Genomic DNA, 19,578 nt, shown 5'->3' with positions numbered 1-19,578 from the left:
AGAATTCCGGCAGTGGCATTTTTAAACAATAAACAAGGCCACAATAACGCCATTGCGGTAGCACGCACTGCTGCAGCACTAGCATTGATTGACAAGCGCAACGCCCATTCCATTTACACAACTATTTCATGTCTGCAGCCTGGGTGCCTTGGTACCACCGTCTCATAAATATGGACTCGGCGCAACTCTTCATGCCGCAGAGCCGACAGCCACGGGCGACTGCACCAAATACTTGGCAGCGATGGAATCTGCCCTCCCTGACGCAGGATGCGATCGCTGGCACCTTGCAGGATTGGCAGGGCCCGCATGCACACCATTATCCCTGTTGTATTTTAATTCATAACTCACTTGTGGCCTGCAACGCGTCTCTTTGTCCGACTACTGGACAGTGGCGGCGCAGGCCTGTAAATCAGCACCGTGGAGGCCAGGGTTGGTGGCTCACACAAACGTAGAAAACCTCTCTTACCTTGGGCATAAAGCTGCAGTACCCGAGCTCATCAGGAGATGGTGGTACAGCAAGCATAGACTAATCACCATATGTCCTATCTGTATGAGATAGAGTGTTGCCCCCTCGCACGTGCGAGTTTCCACCCACATGTAATTAAGAATGCAATAACATACAATGTATGAACACACATTATTTGGGTGAAAACATCTTGATATAAATGCCCAATGCAGGACCTTTCTGAAAAATAGTCCTCGGATCTCGATGTGGCTTCCTGCGTAAATAAATAACTATTATGATTACAACGACCCCTCGAACTGAAAAAAAGCACACAACGAAGTGTGGAGAGGTGCGCATTTGGAATTACGGCGATCCACGTGTTCCGCTTTCTCTAAATTACATTGAGAGAAAAAAGGAGCACGTGGATCGGAGAAAACAGACGAGTCAGAGACGTTGTATTGACCATGATGAAAAGTGGCCTTGGGCAGGGTTGATGGCCAGTGGTTGAGAAGACAATGAAGGAGGGTCAGCTAAAAGGAGAGGAAAGCACCCGAGGGGATGTCCCACCGTGGAGATCAAGGCATGAAAGCAACTCGAATGCAACGTGGCCTGTTAATCCCATGACCACAAAAGATGGCGGAGCGGCTTGGGTAGACCCTCATCCAGCAGTGGACTGATCGTGGCTAATGGCGTTTTGTCGTATAGAAAGAGTAGAAATTTACCACGTTGAATACAAGTTCTGGCGAAGTCCTATTGCTCTGTACTGCTTTAATGCATGCAACCAAATGGCCTTTCAAAGCAAAAGCCAAAATAAAACGCCACTCAATGTTTTTTCATAAGTGGCACCTTATAAGGTATTGGCATGTAAAGGATCCCAAACCTCCCACCTGTCTCCCTTGTGATTGTATGAATCGTTGAAATGCAGGGTTGTGATTCAGTTGAATAATTAACGATTTTAATGAAACACTGGCGAATGGCAGCACCTCCTCGTAGGTGAGTGTTTATGTGGCCAAAATACAAACTATTATCATCTTCATCAACCGTGGTCAATCCACCGTAGGATGAAGGCCTCCGTATGCGGTGTTGTTTGGTTGGTCATGGGGGTCCATTTGACTTGCAACCACGGTTTGGTGGCAAGCACCGTCTCTGATGATACCTGTGGCGCGGGATCGAACATGGGTCGCTAGATTAAAAGTGCGGTGCACTAACCAACTGTGCCTCTGGCTCCACCCTGTACACAGCAAAGATAATTGTTCCTTCCACAATTCAATGCATTTATGGTGAGAAATTATCGTGCAACCCTACTGACGTTACCGGTGGCCGGGAATCGAAAGCAGGAAGCTAGGGCAGTGCGACAACCACTGTTGATAATTATAACGTTAAGCTTGGAACAATTTTACCGCCCCTGTGATTCAATGACTTTGTTTCCATGATTCAGGTAAACGAGGATAAAAAAAAATGTTTCCCCCACTTTTAAAATCCACATTGTACTCCCTCTCGTGCACGGTTTCACTTTATGCAGTCCTGTTCACTTCATTGGCCTAAATGAGCTGTAGGATGATCAGCAGTAGAGCGAGCGGACCACAAATTATTTCCAGCTTGTGGGCAAGTCAACAGTGGTTACCTTGATGGGTAGACTCTCCTCCACCGCGGGAATGTGGAATCACCATTGGCTCAGGGCTGTAAACACGATAAGCGCCAGCCTCAGTGCTCATTTGACCAGCAAATCACTTTTACTCTACTCGGAAGCCATCGTTTGTATGCATCATAAATAACATGTTCCCACGTGCACAATTGGTTGCATATTTTAAAAGTGTATTTTTTTTTATGAAATCGATGAATCTACGTATCATCTCATACCTAATTTCCACAGCATAAAGGCAAATCCAAAATTAATTTTAAACCCACAGGAATTGGTGTTGGTGCTCTTGGTGGGGTGGGGGGGGGGGGTCACAGGATATAACTTACCCGGTCCAACTGGCCTCAACAACAGATGCCAACGAGGCATGACAGAGGGCTCGAGAAAGTGGTCACGTGCGCACAAACCGCTCGTGACTCCGGCCAGCGCCGCTGCTGTCCCCGCACCGTCGCCGGGGCGGTATTAAATAATAATAATTCGGCGACCTGCCCCATGCGGAGGTCACGGTTTATCCCGAGAGTGAAGAATACGGCCACGAGCACAGGTGGAGAATCTTTGAGGCCGTGGGCAGGAGACGGCCCTGCAGCTACCCACCACCTTTCCCACCATGAGGTGAAGATGACAAAAAAGCGGATTTCGAATAAAGCACCGTCTAGGTGCAACCGCATCTCAAGACGATGTAACAGAAACCGTGGGGGCATTCGTTTTATTGAGCAAGTCAAACTGATTTCTCACTTGAATGCGCATTAAGGCGGTGCTCGTGTCTTGTTTGCAGCACTGCAATCAAGAGTGGTGACAATTCTACATCTCTATGGCAGAGGCGAGTCTCTCCGTTTGCACTATTCCTGAGCAACTTGGAGAGTTAAAATAGAGAGAGGCAGTCAGTCATAGGCAGAGAACAAAGTGATCTTTGAGACTGGACCTGATTAAGGGCGGGGAGTGGACAGCGAGGATGGCTGGGAGAAGGGAGCGAGAGCGCTATGAACCCTGTTCACCAGCACTTAAAGGAAACGGCCCTTGTACAACCTGTAAGATCCTAACCACGACTAATTTAAGAAGGCTAATTAAACGGCGGTATGCTCGCTAATTGTGTCTGGATGAAGGTCTGGTTACAAATCCCCACGGTAGCAGCAGCGATGGCCAAATCTGGTGCACCCTCCGCCGCTACTCATATTTCACTCGGCTTTGCAGACGAATGCCGCTGCCGTGGTGTAACAGTTAGCACACTGGACCTGCAATCCAAAATTCGCCGGATTAGATTTCCTGGCACGACAGTTAAAATAATGGGACAGTTTAATTAAATCCCCTCCCGACCGTTGTCTGCCCAGCAGTATAGGTAGGTACACCAACAGTTAAGCTTCTAACGTGACTTTACCGAAAGACCCAAAGAATATAACAGGTAAAAGTTGATCGCAGGCCAGAGTAAAGAGGTGGGGTAAGGCGTGGGTACTCCAATTTCTTCCAAGATGTCTGGCACGTGTGGAAGAGTAGACCGAAATAACCCTCTAGAGCAGGGGTCCCCAACCACCCGGGCCGCGGACCGGTACCGGTCCGTGGCTTGTTAGGAACCGGGCCGCACAGCAGGAGGTGAGCGCGGTGAGTCCGCGCGTGGCTCGCCCCCATGATTTTATTTACCACTTCCGTCCGCGCCTCTTTCCCGCACTGCGCAATTGTCTCAGTCACAGTGTTGGTAAGCCCACACGCTAACCCCTAGCCAAAATGAGTAAAAAAACAAACGTCGCTGGATAGCTTCTTTGAAAAGGGGGAAAGAGCCAATGATGACCCCCCCCACCACCACCCGGGTCCGTAAAAAAATTGTCCTCCACGAAACCGGTCCCTGGTGCCAAAAAGGTTGAGGACCGCTGCTCTAGAGGGGCTCTTTAGACCTGCCTCTAGTTGCAGGCCCTTCGGCCATAAGTGGTGTCAATAAGCAATTGCAGGGCTGCAGCCATACCTCGATTCGGTGATCAATGGCAAAGACAGAACGCATACTTGCGCCAACTCCCTTTCTCACACCCACCTCTGCGTTGCAACGAGTCCACTCGCTCCTGCATACGAGTGGATTGCATTGCTCTAATTTCCCTGCGTCGCACACACTCACGGGCCCGTTCCCTCCTTTGGCTGCCGCTCGCCGTTGTTAGTCTCAGCTTCTGTCCCATCGTCCCTTCTAGCCAGGATGTGTCCTGCCCAAGCCTACTTTACTTTTATTAGAAATCAATATGTCTCTAACTTGTGATTGTAGCACCCCCCTCCCCCCACCACTCCCAACAACCATCATGCTGCCAAACGGTCTGAGGACTAGAGCCAGCCGGTGCAGACGCTCGTTTCAAAGTTCAACGCTGGCGTCACCAGAGTAAGCCGCAACCATCCAGGGATTATCCTCACCTCTGCCGTGACTGGCGTCGCACGTGCCCACCACCACCAGGTTTCCACTGTGCCCAGGGATGATTTGCTTTTATTTAAAACTAGAAACACTCTGCATATGCATGGATTATGTGATGCTTCCCAACACGTGTTATTGTCCTTGGAAGTATTTAATTACGTAATCGGCAGTGCAAGCGCTGATGGGTAGAGGTCAGGGAAAAACGCGTATATGCATATTTGCAAGTATGTCCTCTCTGCGTAGCTGCCTCCAAGTTTTGGGGTGACCCTATGATCAATTTGGGCAGTTGTCTCGAGGGCCGTCGTTTCTAACCAAATTTGACTCGCGTACCAATGTCAAACCTCTAAACATATTTGTAGACCACCAAGCACCAAATAACTTATATTTCGAAATTCTAAATACTCTTAAAAGGGCTGAATAATGCACAAAAGCTATACAAAACAATTGACTAGATTTTTGTGACACATGTGCTATTTCTAAAGCGTTGTGCAATGGGTTGTGAAAAAAGTAGGTTCATGAAAAATATTACCTGGTACTATACTTTATTCGCAAGTTCCGCAAACCACTTTTTTTACAATAAAACTCAAAAATCTGTATGGTGATCCATTTACAGACACCACTCATTTCTAATGATCCTCTTAACTTGATTCTCAATAGGCGATTGCATATTGAGAGTGTTTAAATAGTGGGATTCATGTGTTGAGAATGGGGAGGAGACAGGTAGTCACTTTGATATGGAATGTTCATTCTGGAAATGTTCTCCCAATCATTTTGTTAGAGGCATCTATAGCATTTACAGATTCTTGAAAAGTGTCACGGTTTGAATCCCCTGGCCGCCCTGATTAATACTGTGGCACCATTAACCATAAAATACTATACGGCCGTCTGTTTCACAATGGACGTAAAAAATCCTGTGACATCATTAGGAAGAGTAGGCCAAGGTGTTCCGGGTATCATGGTGCCAATTTTCTAAATAAATAAAAAATTCCTGCCAATTACTCAATTTGAATCTACATGACAACCATCACTACATACTTGGCAAGACCTTCCTGAAAAAGGGTCATTAGACTAAGTGAGACATTCCAGGGTACCTAAGTGTAATAATAATTATAACAATACTGAGATTGGTATGAGGTGTGCTGAGTGGAGATTTTGATGTGAAATGTTCTCAAGGGTATAACGCAAAGAAAGACAAATAAGAAGCAGATATCCCATTAACAATTGATACCCACGATAGGCATTACATCTCAATGCCCCTTTGTATGCGCAAATGAAGTGATGGGGCTTAAGAGAACATAACTCTAGGCCGTTCGATAGTCAACCTTTGGAATGGTGCACATCCTGCACAATGCAATCAATCAATCATCTATTTATGGATGTGAAGTCCAATCCCATTAATAGCACTCCCTGGCTTCACTTCGGCATGAGTGCTGCTACAAAAATCCAAGCTGTACCGTCAATTAATCGCAAGTGGAATCGTACCAAGCCAAGGTCTCCTACGGGAAAGAAAATTAAATTATGGGGCTCTCTTCTGCTTCATTATCAATATCATCATCATTTGCCATCATCAATCTACTGATGGATCAACGCCTCTACATTTGTGCCATCTTTCACAGTCCTGTGATGCAACAAACCACTTTGCATCTGTAAACGAGCCAAACGTTTTGCTCTCTCTCTCCACGACAGATATCTTCTCGGGCACGTTAGCACTTTTGGCTGCCACTCAATTGTTAGTCTCGGCTACAAGCCATCTTCCTTTCTAGCGACGTCTCTTGCCCAATACTATGTACTTTTATTAAAGGCAGAAGTTGCGTCTTTAACCAGGGTAATGCTCTCCATTCCGTGCGTCTTTCCATCTCTCAGTGTAATCCCAAGTCTGCATCACTCCAAGCTTTCTTTGCACTCTCTTTTGCTCCGTCGTCTTTGTCGGTGTCAATGTTTCTTTTTGATCGAAATATTATAGCAGGTGATAGGCATTTATTAAGTGTGTGTAAAGCATAATGGCCATAAAGCATGTAATCGCTTACTTATTAAACACTCATTGTACAACACTAAGGAAAGTGAGGGTATCCCATTGCAGTCTACTCCAGACTGGTTTTTCAAATGAAACCTGCGTGAGCTCAATCGATCACATGCTCTATTATTCATGAGACAATGTACTGGCTAACAGGTAGTAGATATTACGGAAACCGGTGGGTCGAGTTGGCACAGTGGTTTGTGCAATGTCCTGTGAACTTGACAATGCGAGTTCGATTCTGGCCAAGGTGCACATCAAATTGCGAGTGTTATCTGAATCGGTTCTGGACCTCCCCCCATTTCACCAATTCACCCCCACGGGGTGGGGAGAAAGTTTTTAAGTAGCGGAATTAACAAAGTAATTACGTAATTTTAATGTTTTATAAAGGAAATCACATGAATGAAAGCATTACTTAATTCATCTGCCAATTAACTGTTTCTTCACTCCAGTTACTATGGAAATCAACTCTGGTCCAGCTTTTCAAGTATGCCAAACCTTTCACATTCATATGCAGACCACGTGTAAAATGAGCGGATATTTTATTCAGCGTTCCACAGCACTCACACGTATGTATATGTTAATAGCACAGTGAAGCAAACGAATCATGACAGTTTCATATAGAGTCTCACGTCTTTTGACGTATAGACGCACAGATTTTAATTTAGAGGCGAATGGAAAATTAGATAAAAGCTGCGGCCCTGCAGCCACTTGCTCACCGCAGACGTCTTTCTAAGAGGTGGAATGCACCCACACTTTACCTTACAACAAGCAACCTGCTAACTCTTCTATACTGCTGGGTAGACACAACACGTGGAGACGGGGGGGGGGATGCAAGAAAATTACGCATCGGATCAACTGCTGCGCTGAGAAAAAGAACTGGCAACTTCTGGTTCGCCCAAAGTTTAAATTAAGTGCTCATACCAATACCATCGGACAATCCAAGAGCTTCTGGATAGTATAGGTATGGGATGCCAATCAACGGCTGGCTATGTACGGCGCCAAAGAAGTTGAACATACACGCATGGCTGATAAAACTCAAAAACCACTTGCATCGATATGTTGAGACACAACAGACGTTATTCTTATATCCAGATTGCAAATCCAGTGTGTGAACCATTACACCGCAGCTGCGTCCCAGGCAATGAGATATTATATTCATTCATACAGATGATAACGTCTGCATTACTGTGCGTTCCCCCGTGTTGGGAGATTAATGCTTCCTGACGGAGAGGGCGGTGATGAACTCAGGGCTTGCATTCCATGGCATTAAAACGTGGCAACCCAACAATAGTCTGGGACACATGAGCACAAAAACAAATATCCCCCTTATAGCCTCATCAGGCTGTTGGGGCAAGTCCTGTTAGCGAGCACCGATTAAGGCCGGAACTGTCCACGAGGGGGTGGCTAGCCAACATGACACCCAGCTGCCTTTGTCTCCCCAGTGCTGATGCTAACACACCTAGGGGAGGTCTACTATCAGTTCAGCTATTTGCCACCGATTTTGGCTGCAAGCAGGAATTGAAATCCAGTCATCGGGTTTGTACCGCAGTTCAATAATGACTGCACCACCGCCCCCCACACATTTAACATGTGCCAGGCGAGGTGCACTCTGAGGCCAAATGAAGCGTCAAAAAGGCTCCCTGGCAGATCACAGAACAGACCCTAGTACCATGGGTTTACTGAGATGACTGGCAGACGCACTACTTGTGCTCCCCACTATGAGAATGTGCTATGTTTTAGTTGTTGTGAGTGTCGCTACTCCACCCTCTGTTGTTGCTGAAGTGCAACTGCCTCGAACTGCCCAGCAGCATCCTTCATCCTCTCCACAGAGGCCGATCTTGACACAACTGGTACTAGTCATCGGCAAGTCCAATCAGCTTCACATCCTTCTGTACGACAACAGTACATTTCTTCTCTAGCCCGTGCTGTGCCTGTTTAGTCCCCTCTATCTGGTCAAATGAAAGCTGCTTGGGCATGTGGTGACTGGGCATGCTGGCTACATGACCCAGTCAACACAGCCTCGCCTGGCCGAGGAGCTCACTGATGGGGCTGTGTCCAAATCTTTCAAGGAACTGAGCTCCTCACACAATCAAGTCTGTTTACATTCAGAATGGATTGTAGTGAGTCCATCCGGAATATTTCAGACCAGCGCAGGTGTGCCTTTAAAGGGCTCCACGTTTTGTAAGCACAAGGGAGGGCATAACTGTGGCAGAGAATATCTGGAGCTTTGTATGGAGTGATAGGCCAGGTATCTTTCACACAACGTTACGCAGCTGATGAAGAGACAGTGCCACTCGCCTGAATCGGACAGGTACACACACAGACGCATAGACACACTGATCCGCTGAGAAGTAAAAAAAAGGTAAAGGTGCAGCCTTGTAATTGCTTGGTCATGCCAGAGCTGGCAGAAGAGCTTCCTCTCGAAGGAGCTCTTGGGCGAGTATCCACAATATAGCCTAACACTGGCAACCTACCGATTGACTAAAGTGTTGTGTACTTCTTCTTTGGTTCTTTCGGTAAAGTCACGTAGAATGAGAATAAAAGAATAAATTGATAAAATAAAATAACACAATAATATTCTCACGACGTTTCGGCCACAACACAAGCGGCCTTCATCAGGTGAAGGGACGAGACTGTCTGGTAGGACAGCGCTGGAGTGACTTTACCGAAAGAACCAAAGAAGATGAATCCTTGCAGTCATGAAAGCTTTAAATCGAAATGTTGTGTACTTGTTTAAACTGCTGGGAGGGCAACGGCAGGGAAATATTAGAGACACTTACACTGTAGATTAAACTGCTGCGCCAGGATAACGAATTGGTGACCTGTGTGCTAACCATCACACCGCGGTAGCGTATGCATGGGAAGAGGGAGGGTGGAGACAAGAACATACTGAAAAATATACGGTTTTGGAGATGTGGAGATGTTTAAAAATAAAATGACGGCACACAAATGTACGTACAATGCAATACCGTGAAACAGACTCCGGTACAGATAAACCCACATTCTGAATGACGCACACGACGTGAACACAAAAACTGATCTACACACACACACAATGAGCCACACGAACAAGCATATACTGACGCACACGAAGACACAGTCAGAAAGCCACAGATATATAGATATACATACTGAAAATACAAATATCCCCTACATAGAATGTTGGGGAATGTTACTTTAGCAAGCACCGATTAAGACTGGTATTGCACATTTGGGAGTGATTTTGCCAACGCCACACCTGGTTGCCTTCGTCTCCCATATGCTGATGTCTGCACACTGCACCATGTACTCATTTGAGGCCGAGACGAGCTAGGTAGGGAAGGTGGAGAAGCAGTTCAGATAGCCACCACATGCATCAACCACTACACCACCACGCTCCACATACATGCGTCAAGACACACACACACATTGTGAACCACACACACACAATGCCACCATAAATCCAACCACGCATATAACATTTAACCGTTTGCCAGACGCACCCACAGGCAAACAGTCCCACCTTAAGTAAATGCCCTTGCCATGTGTCATCCTTCCCAAAGCCACACAAGGTGTTGCTACACCACAATGGTGACGAATGCAAAGCCATTGGAAGCCATGTGGAGTCAAACTGTATCAAAGAACAGGCAAGTCGACACAAAGAGGGAAAGGCCAAATACAGGGCCATTTAAAGTCAACGGGCAACCTTGCTTCTGTGTATGTATCCATAATAGAGGTTTTTGGGTTAGATCGCGTAAATATAATTGCGTGTCGTTAAACCCGCCACCACCAGACACAGCAAATAAGTAAGGTTTATCACGTAAACAAAACATGAAAATTCGTTACTAGTTCAGCACACCGGTGTGTTGGAGACTAAACCCACAACATTTACAATTCGAGTACGACGTTCCGCCAGTAACTACAACCAGCATCATCAGGCGGACAGCCAGAGTTGTGGAGAAATTCTCCTGCTTCGGTATACAGTACGGCCCGGTTATCAATCCACTGTTGGATGAATGAAGGCTTCCCTATGCCGTGTCCATAATGAGGGCTGTTTGGCCACACTGTTTCACCATGCTGGTCAGTACGGGTTTATCAAGTGGGTGGGTGTGGGGGGGGTACCGGTGGAGGGGGGGGGTACAGCTGGTGTATCTGCCAGTCATCTAAGTCAGCCAAACCCATGGCACCTGAGTCTGTCCCCTAACCTCCCATCAGCAAGCCTTCGACAATTCACGTGGACCCTCAGTGCACCTGGCCTGGCACGGGCGGGTGTTGGTATTGGTGCCCAGGACCAGGTTCGATAGCACTCGCCAATGTTTAGCCTTGCCTGTGAATCAAACTCGGGTAGTCGGGTCCATAGTGCAGTGCACGTGAGCAGTACATTGACACCCACCACACCCTTGACGAATGTACTTTGATAAAAAAAAATACAGTCACAAGTGTTATCTTGTTGCCAATTAAACACACGGGGAATAAAGTCGCCTTTAGTCACATTGTAAAGAGGAAATTAAGATGTTGATTTGAAGCTTTCGTGACTGCAGGAATCCATACTCTTTGGTTCTTTCGGTAAAGTCACGTGGTAGGTATAAAATAAAATAAATCACGACGCTTCGGGCGCACACACAAGCGTCCGCTTTCCCACCTGATGACGGACGCTTGTGTTGCGCCCGAAACGTCGTGATTTATTTCATTTTATACCTACGTGACTTTACCGAAAGAACCAAATAGTAGGAATATAAGATGTTATGACTCCACTGGAATAACAACAGTCCTTGTTATTAATACTTATAAATCCAATGGTCTTTTTGTAACACGTGTAATAATAACAATAAGCGTCCTTCATTTATCCTAAGAAAAATCAGTCCCGATGCTTCTGTTCTGAAGGATTGTTGCATGAAGATGTTTGGACAATTAATTTTAAGATCAAGTCCTGAGCCAAATGAAACTAAAGGGGAATCCGATGTCAAATGCCAGAAAAGAACCCCGTTCTTGAAAATATTTAAAGGCGTGTCCCAGGGGCCAGATGCATGTACAGTATTAGAATGTTCTTGTGCAAGTGTGCTCTCTACTCATCCTCAATTAGTACTTGGTGTGGTGCGTATAAACATCGCCACTAAGAGATACAAAGGCGGCCGGGTTGTGTTGCTGGCCACTCACCACCACCCCCCCACGTGTGCCGTTCTGGTCTTCATAGGTGCTGCTCGCTAACAGCACTTGCCCCGACAGTCTGTTAAGGCTATACGGGAGATCTTTGTCTTTAAAGAAGCACCACAAGAGAAAACACAATGAACCAAGGCTTTTCAAAGCACACGCGGAGATCACAAGCTTTGAATTCCATTGACAGAAAGAGGACAACACATGGGTTAGAATGGTAAGTGAGCTTGGACAGGACACGTCATATGGCTAAAAAGTGATGATGGCCAACGGTTAAGTGCTGTAGAATGAGGCAGCCGAGGCCAAGAAATTGAAAGAATAGCTGTCAACCCATACGCTTTACCCGTATTCGTGTACAGGGAAATAGAGTTTTCAGGTCCATACGGCGTATAGCCGTTTCAATACGAGCAACATTTTTTTGTCTATTTGTTTGTGTTTCTCCCCTGCGATGGGACTTTGTGGGATGAACGTTGAGATTTATAAGGAGCACAGGGTGACCAATAAAGTCTGAACTGGTCTGCAATAAGAGGTAGGCACTGATAAGGGGTTGACAGGTATGGGAAAGTTAGTGAGGAAACGTCCACCGTGGAGATGGAGCGCTACAGGTGTAAATATCCATCTGATAAGATGTTTACAAAGTTGCTCTGATTTTAACGGTACTTATTTGAACAAACGCCCATATCGCATGTGCAAGAAATTCACGATCAATGCATACGACTCAGGGATCAGAAACGTGAGCCAACGCTAAAAAAAACAAATGCACAAAAGATGGTGAGATGCATGTTTTGGAACTACGCTAAGATGTGAAATAGAACACATTGGACGAGGGGGAAAATGCAAAATCGGAGCCATCACGTTGGGTCATCAGCCAGCAGGAGATAAACCACGACTCGTCGATGAAAGCATGAGGAGATGCGTGCTTGTAATGACACTAAAGGAGACCAGAGGAACACGTGGATCAAGTGAACAAAGGCATCGTGTTGACGGTTAAGCAAAGCAAGTTGGTTTGGGCAGGACACATGATGATGGCTAGCTGCTGGAATGACGAATGATGAGACGAGACTGGTGAAAGAATGGCAGCCAAATGCAGAGACCCCCCCCCCCAGACCCCGTGAGGATCTTCTTCTGTCGTATGGATTCATAGCAGCAGATTAAAAGATGCAATTAAGATTTGATTTGAAGCTTTCGTGACTGCAGGGATTACTCTTTGGTTTTTTTCCGTAAAGTCACGTATAAATAAGAAATAATAAAATAACATAGCGTACGACGTTTCGGTTGCAACACAAGTAGCCATCATCAGGTACAGAAGAGCTAAATTATGAGAGAGGGGAGACACATAACCTCAGATGTATATACAGACACCCAAGTAGGGGGAACTAACACAGATACAACAGGGGACACAGAGAGAAGCATACCAGACAAACAGGGTTTAGCAAAAAAAAATTGGAAACCATGTAAAGCAACACAGACGGTCGGTCAAAACACAATTAACGCATAGTCCGGTTGATCACGCTATTTTGCTAAACCCTGTTTGTCTGGTATCCTTCTCTCTCTGTGTCCCCTGTTGTATCTGTGTCAGTTCTCCCTACTTGGGTGTCTGTATATACATCTGAGGTTATGTGTCTCCCCTCTCTCGTAATTTAGCTCTTCTGTACCTGATGATGGCTGCTTGTGTTGCAACCGAAACGTCGTACGCTATTATGTTATTTTATTATTTCTTATTTATACGTGACATTACCGAAAAAAACAAAGAGTAATGCAATTAAGATGTTGTTATCCACTCAAGTGTTTGTTTAGACGCAGAGTTGTCTTGTGGTTGTTGTTGTTGTTTGACTTGCATCCCACTGGGATTTTTTGCACACAGCGTTGGTGTACGGTGCTTTTATCAGGAATATTTTGCTGTTTTTTTTTCATGGATTTTCTGTATGCACAGTCACACATAGTCACTTTATGATGTTTTTCTTGTTCGTGTTTTTGTTTGTTGTGGTTGCACCCGATTCAAGAGCCGAATGGCTCACAGGGCTATACCAAAATAACTAAACTGAAACTGAAAGAGTGGATCTCGTCCGTTCTTCCTTTAAAGCAGTGAAGAGAGCAGCCGTGATGGGGACGACTTTAGACTCCCCCCCCTCATTTACAAAGCTTTTCCAACTGGTGTTGGTCACGACGTGCATGCGATGTATCTGCATTCTAGATTGTTGATTTTATCCAAGAGAAGACACGTGCTACTTTAAATGCTGATCCACACGGAAAATATTTTCAAGTAACGGTCAAGGAGATGGGTTAATTCATTACACGCGCACATATTTGAAGATACTTGGGCGGAACGTGATATCCGAACAAGTCTTGGGGTTCCACCTACATCAAACCCGCACACACCCAGAGTGGTGAAGTATGGTCAAACAACCCCATGAACACCCCGGGGGATTTCATCCAGCAGTGGATTGACAATTGGGGGGGGGGGGGCATGCGTTACATTTCCATTTAATTTCCATCTATTTGGTATAGCCCTGTGAGCCATTCGGCTCTTGAATCGGGTGCAGCCGCAATAAACAAAAAAACATGAACAAGAAAAACATCTTAAAGTGACTACGTGACTGTGCACACCTTAATATATTTAGTCCGCAGTGCATAACGATAATCGCGTTTAATTCGTGCGATCACATTTCATTAATTTCAAATCTACACTTATTCAAACGTTGCATCCGAAGCCTAACGCCAGACCAGGAGACACCGACCCTCGGATAGAATCACTGCCGGGATGGAGGCGCCAACTCCCGGCCGAGCTCGCCTGGTCCATGACCCCCCCCCCTCCTCACCTCGTGCGATCGGATTAAAAAAACAAAACTCTCGCACCTCAACGAAGAGCCCGGAGCTCTACAGAACATCCGCCGTCAACCAAAAATCGCAAACTAAATCAATACAAACAATACAATTGTCATCCAGAGCGCGACTTAACCCGCTCACGACGCAACTCACTCAGTGGACGTGGTGGGGTTTCCCATTGGAGCGCAGTCCCCGACCGTGTGGGTGATTTGCAAGGGTTCTGGCTTCTTCTTGGGCATCTTTGTAGAGCAAATTTTTGTTGTTGTTGTTAAGCTTAGGTTTGAAGAAATGTAAAACAAAAAAAGAAAATGTTTCTTTAAACGTTCAGATATTTTTTTTTGTGTTTTTTTTAAGGGGAGTATTTTTGAGGTTTTGTTTTACCGAGAGGCGCCGAGGGGGTAACAAACCACACGGACCCGCTACACACAACCACTAAAGCGCCGGGTTCCTCGGGCGACGATGACGTCACGCGGGCGACGCCCAACCCCTCCCCCGTAGCCCCGCCCACTTTCACACTGACCACGCCCTTTCGCTATCGCCCCCGCCTCCCTCTTTCAAGCCCCTCCCTTCAAGCGCGCCTACCCCCACCCCCTTCACGATCGCCCCCCCTCCCCCATGTATTAGTGGCCCAGCCACCCTCACTTCAAGCTCCTCCCCCTCAATTCTAGATTTAAAGCTTTCGTGACTGCTAGGATCCATACTCTTTGGTTCTATTGGGTAAAGTCACGTAGGTGAAAATAAAATAACAAAAAATCACGACGTTTCGGCCACAACACAAGCGGCCTTCATCAGGTGAAGGGACGAGACTGTCTGGAGGACAGCGCTGGAGTGGGAGAAGCCACGCTTAGATCACGACCTTTCGCCCCCCCCCACCTCCTCCAATACGATGGTGACGTCACCAGGGCGCCTGTGCCAGGCCAAGTGCACTTTAAGGCTACGTGAAGTTGTTGAAGGCTCGCTACTGGGAGGAGGAGGTCACGGGACAGACCCAGCAGGTGCCGCATGGGTTGGCTGAGATGATTGGCAAGATGCACCAGCTGTAACCCCCCCTCCCCCTACTGTGCCAGCTTGCTACGTTTTGGGGCCGTCCATAAATGACGTTACGCGATTTTGGACTATTTTTGAACCCCTCCCCGTCACACGGCGTCACAAAAAGTCAGACCGCCTCTCAAATATGACGTCACAAAGCTCTGCCCCGCCCCCCCCCAAAATAAAACATGCTTCAAATTGAATTTTGATTTAAAGCTTTTGTGACTGCAGGGATTCATATTCTTGGTACTTTCGGTAAAGTCACGTAGAAGGGAAACAATAAAATAATAAAAATATAAAACAATAAAATTCTCACAACGTTTCGACTGCAACACAAGCAATCATCATCAGGTGTGAAAACCACAGCAAGAAAATTTGAAAAAAGTGGTGGCTTTTTTAACGTTAGCACCACGGAGAGAGCGATTTGGCAGTTTATTCAGATGGACGAGTCCATCTATGTTCGGAAAAGAGGAGGGGGGAGACGAAAATAATGGATGCGGTCTGAAAGCCACCGTAAGCGTGAACAATCAATTAAGACCCGAAATGGTTTCTCAAATGCTTCCAATGATTGCTAAACTAGAATCCATCTTCTCGGTTGAAATTGTCTCTGTGTTTGTATATGTGGATAGCCTCATGAACGAATCTCTCATGGTAGCCAGATGACTTGCAAAGAACCTCTGTCTTGGAGAAGTCCATGTCATGTGAGCCTATTGAATTATAACAGTGATCTGCCACGGCCGAGGTGTTGGTCCGACCGTGTTTTAGGTCTGCTTTGTGTTCACGAATGCGGTCCGAGACATGTCGTTTGCTCATTTTTTTCGGTAAAGTTACGTATGTAGAAATACAATAAAATTATTTTAAAACAAAAAACAATCACGACGTTTCGATCACAACGCAAGCGATCTTCATCAGGTGTCAAGAACAAATCACGGAGGTAAATACAACTAAAAGATGAGAGACGAGAATTCAACAAACCTGAAAAAACATTATGTGAAGCACACCCAATGAGTAATTTTATGCAGTCACGAAAGCTTTAATACTTTATTATCACACTTCTACGGGGAAGTTACCATTGTAATTATGTGTAAGATGTGCCCTTTTCTGAGCTGCCGTTTTGTATTTACAAGAGGTGGTCATTTTTTGAGCTGCCGTTTTGTATTTACAAGAGGTGGTACTTTTTTGAGCTGCCGTTTTGTATGTGTAAGATGTGCGTGTTTGAGCTGCCGCTCTCGCTCTGGCCCCTCCCCCCATCCAACCGTATTTCCTATTTAAGCTTCTGTTCATCCCTCCGGCCCCCCCCCCCCTCTCTGCCTCCCTGTCCGTCTTTCCTTCCTCCTTACCTCTTGGTGGACTTGTATATGTATTTCTACTGACCGTGTACCTCGTATTTTTCATTCTATCTATGCTGGTATGTGCAAACCAAAGGTTGAACACGAAATTTAACACTTCTGAAATTCGTGGTCAGCCAGGAAGTGTCTGTGTTGTTGGCCTGAATGGATGTGCTTCACATGTTTTTTCAGGTTTGTTGAATTCTCGTCTCTCATCTTTTTGTTGTATTTACCTCCGTGATTTGTTCTTGACACCTGATGAAGATCGCTTGCGTTGTGATCGAAACGTCGTGATTGTTTTTTGTTTTAATATAATTTTATTGTATTTCTACATACGTGACTTTACCGAAAAAACCAATGAGTAATTTTATGCAGTCACGAAAGCTTTAATACTTTATTACATGTCGTTTGGTTTCTCCAATGTAACTACTACCACAGAGGCAACTTAGTGTGTAGACGCCAGGGTACTGTATGTCCGGAATCACATCTTTTACAGACGGAACCAGATCACGGATTTTATGTAATGTGTTGAATCGGACCTGGATCTTGTGTTTATTCAAGATTTTGGAGATCTTTTTTGTGATCCCCGAAATGTAGGGTAAAGTGATGGTTTTGAAAGGCTCCTCAAGAGGGTCCTTCTTCATGGTTTGAGTGATAGCTTTGCGGATTGTAAAGTCGGAGTAACCATTAGCCTTAAGAGCTTGGTGTACGTGCTTGAGTTCACTGACTATGTGTTCCTGGTCGGATAGGCATTGGGCTCTATGGTGCAGAGTTTTGATGAGGGAATTATTCTGGGATGGATGGTGGTGGGAATCCGGTTTCAGATAAGCATCCGTATTGGTAGCTTTCCTGTAGACAGAGTGGCTCATTGAACCATCAGGTCTCTTTTTTATGAGGACATCCAAAAAAGGTAGCTTGCCATCTTTTTCGACTTCCATGGTAAATCTGATGGCTGGGTGTATGGAATTAATGTGGTCGAGGAATTGGTCTAGAGCAGGCCGGCCATGTGGCCAGATGACAAAAGTGTCATCCACGTACCTCTTCCATAAGGTTGGGCGCAGAGTGGCAGTCTGGATGGCGTCAGTCTCAAATTTCTCCATGAAAATGTTGGCTACATTGATGATGATTGCTTGTGTTGCAGTCGAAACGTCGTGAGAATTTGATTGTTTTATATTTTTGTTATTTTATTGTTTCCCTTCTACGTGACTTTACCGAAAGAACCAAGAATATGCTTCAAATTGCTTTAAGCTATTGTCATTGAAGTGTGTATTTAATGTGCCACTGCACTTCTGATGTTGTGTGGGAAAATATTTATCAAAAAGTATATTTAATGAAGTAGAACGTGTTGTCTATATTTATTTACAGTTGCGCATTTTGATGTGACGTCACATTTCTCAACCCCACCCCCCCAGGTGCATGACGTCATTTATGGACGGGCCCTTTATCCGCCCGGTGCTCCGCTCGTTGTTGTGAGCGTCGTCTCCTCTGCCCTCCGTTGTTGCTGGAGGGCGACTGCCTCCAACTGCCCAGTAGCGTCCTTCACGAGCCTCCTCCGTATAGAGGCCGATCTTGACACCGCTGGTAGCGGTCATCGGCAAGTCCACTCAGCTCCACGTCCTCCCGTACCGCGTCACTCCATCTCCTCTATCCGGCCAAACAGGAGCTGCTTGGGGCATGCGGTGGCTGGGCATGCGGGCTCCATGACTCAGCACCTCACCTGCCGTCACCATGCCCGTTCCATTAAGCCCCTCCGTTGGTGCTGGCACTGTTTAATGTTTATGTTCATTAGAGTACTTAATGTTTATGTTAATTAGAGCACTTTCAAACGTTGTTCGATGATGCTGCATTTGCAGTGGTGCACAAGGACAAATAATGAAAAACTCAACACATTCGTCAATAACATTGTGACCTTAAAAGGAAGATTTTATAATCGGCGACATTTCAGCCAAAGTCCCTTTTCGGAGCACATGAATCGAATCAATTATTTTGATTTCTCATGCGACAGTTATGTTTTTTCTCATTTCTATTTGCTTCATTGTTCGCCGTATTTGCTTTTGTCATGTTGGTAAACGAGGTCACTCTTGCAAACGAGACTACAGTACTGGTCTCTTTGAGTTCTCTCACCTGGTTAGACAAAGTAACATGAACATTTTCTTCGGTTCTTTCGGTAAAGTCACGTCGATGGTTCAAAGAAAATAACAAAAAAAACTACGACGTTTCGATCACAACACAAGCGATCGACATCAGGAGGATGTGTTGTTATTTGCTTTGTACCTATCTACGTGACTTCACCGAAAGACCCCAAGGAATATGAATTCCTGCGGTCACGAAAGCTTTAAGTCAAGAAACATGTACATTTCAAACAGCAGACAAACGTGTCCAAAAAGCACCCACCTTCGTGCGATATTAAAAAAACTACCAACGGTTTTTAAATAACTGCAATTGTGGTCATCTTAGGTTACCATCTAATACATTTGTATTTATGTATCTACAGCATGTTAAACTTCTTTCGTACCGTATTCAACGAACCGTGCTAAGCAGAGGTGTGGGGGGGGGGGGGGAAGGACAACAAAGCAAGGCCGTAATTATAATTTATATTGGGGGGGACACACAAATATTCTGGACAGTCCTGTTTCTTCACCTGAGGACGGCTACTTGTGTTGTGGCCGAAACGTCGTGAGAATTTAATTGTTTTATTATTTTATTTATTTATTCTCATTCTACGTGACTTTACCGAAAGAACCAAAGAGGTCAAAAAGTTTATTTCAAACAACACTG

At 45.6% G+C, this 19,578-nt stretch overlaps 1 protein-coding gene across 1 annotated transcript in view; it reads right to left on the bottom strand.

Moving 5' to 3' along the window:
• The window catches only part of LOC116953551 (dual specificity mitogen-activated protein kinase kinase 1-like), a 40,788-nt gene extending 25,868 nt beyond the window's left edge, over positions 1 to 14,920 (bottom strand). Inside the window, exon 1 of the mRNA XM_032973852.2 lies at positions 14,597 to 14,920. Coding sequence (XP_032829743.1) covers positions 14,597 to 14,682 — 86 coding nt within the window. The 5' untranslated portion in view covers positions 14,683 to 14,920. The remainder of the gene's footprint in view (positions 1 to 14,596) is intronic.
• Positions 14,921 to 19,578: the final 4,658 nt, after the last annotated feature.

This window comes from Petromyzon marinus, chromosome 52 (genome assembly GCF_048934315.1).
Source record: "Petromyzon marinus isolate PM22_M1 ecotype Great Lakes invasive population chromosome 52, UKy_Petmar_22M1.pri1.0, whole genome shotgun sequence".
NCBI lineage: Eukaryota > Metazoa > Chordata > Hyperoartia > Petromyzontiformes > Petromyzontidae > Petromyzon > Petromyzon marinus.
This window is presented reverse-complemented; position numbering and strand designations above follow the sequence as displayed.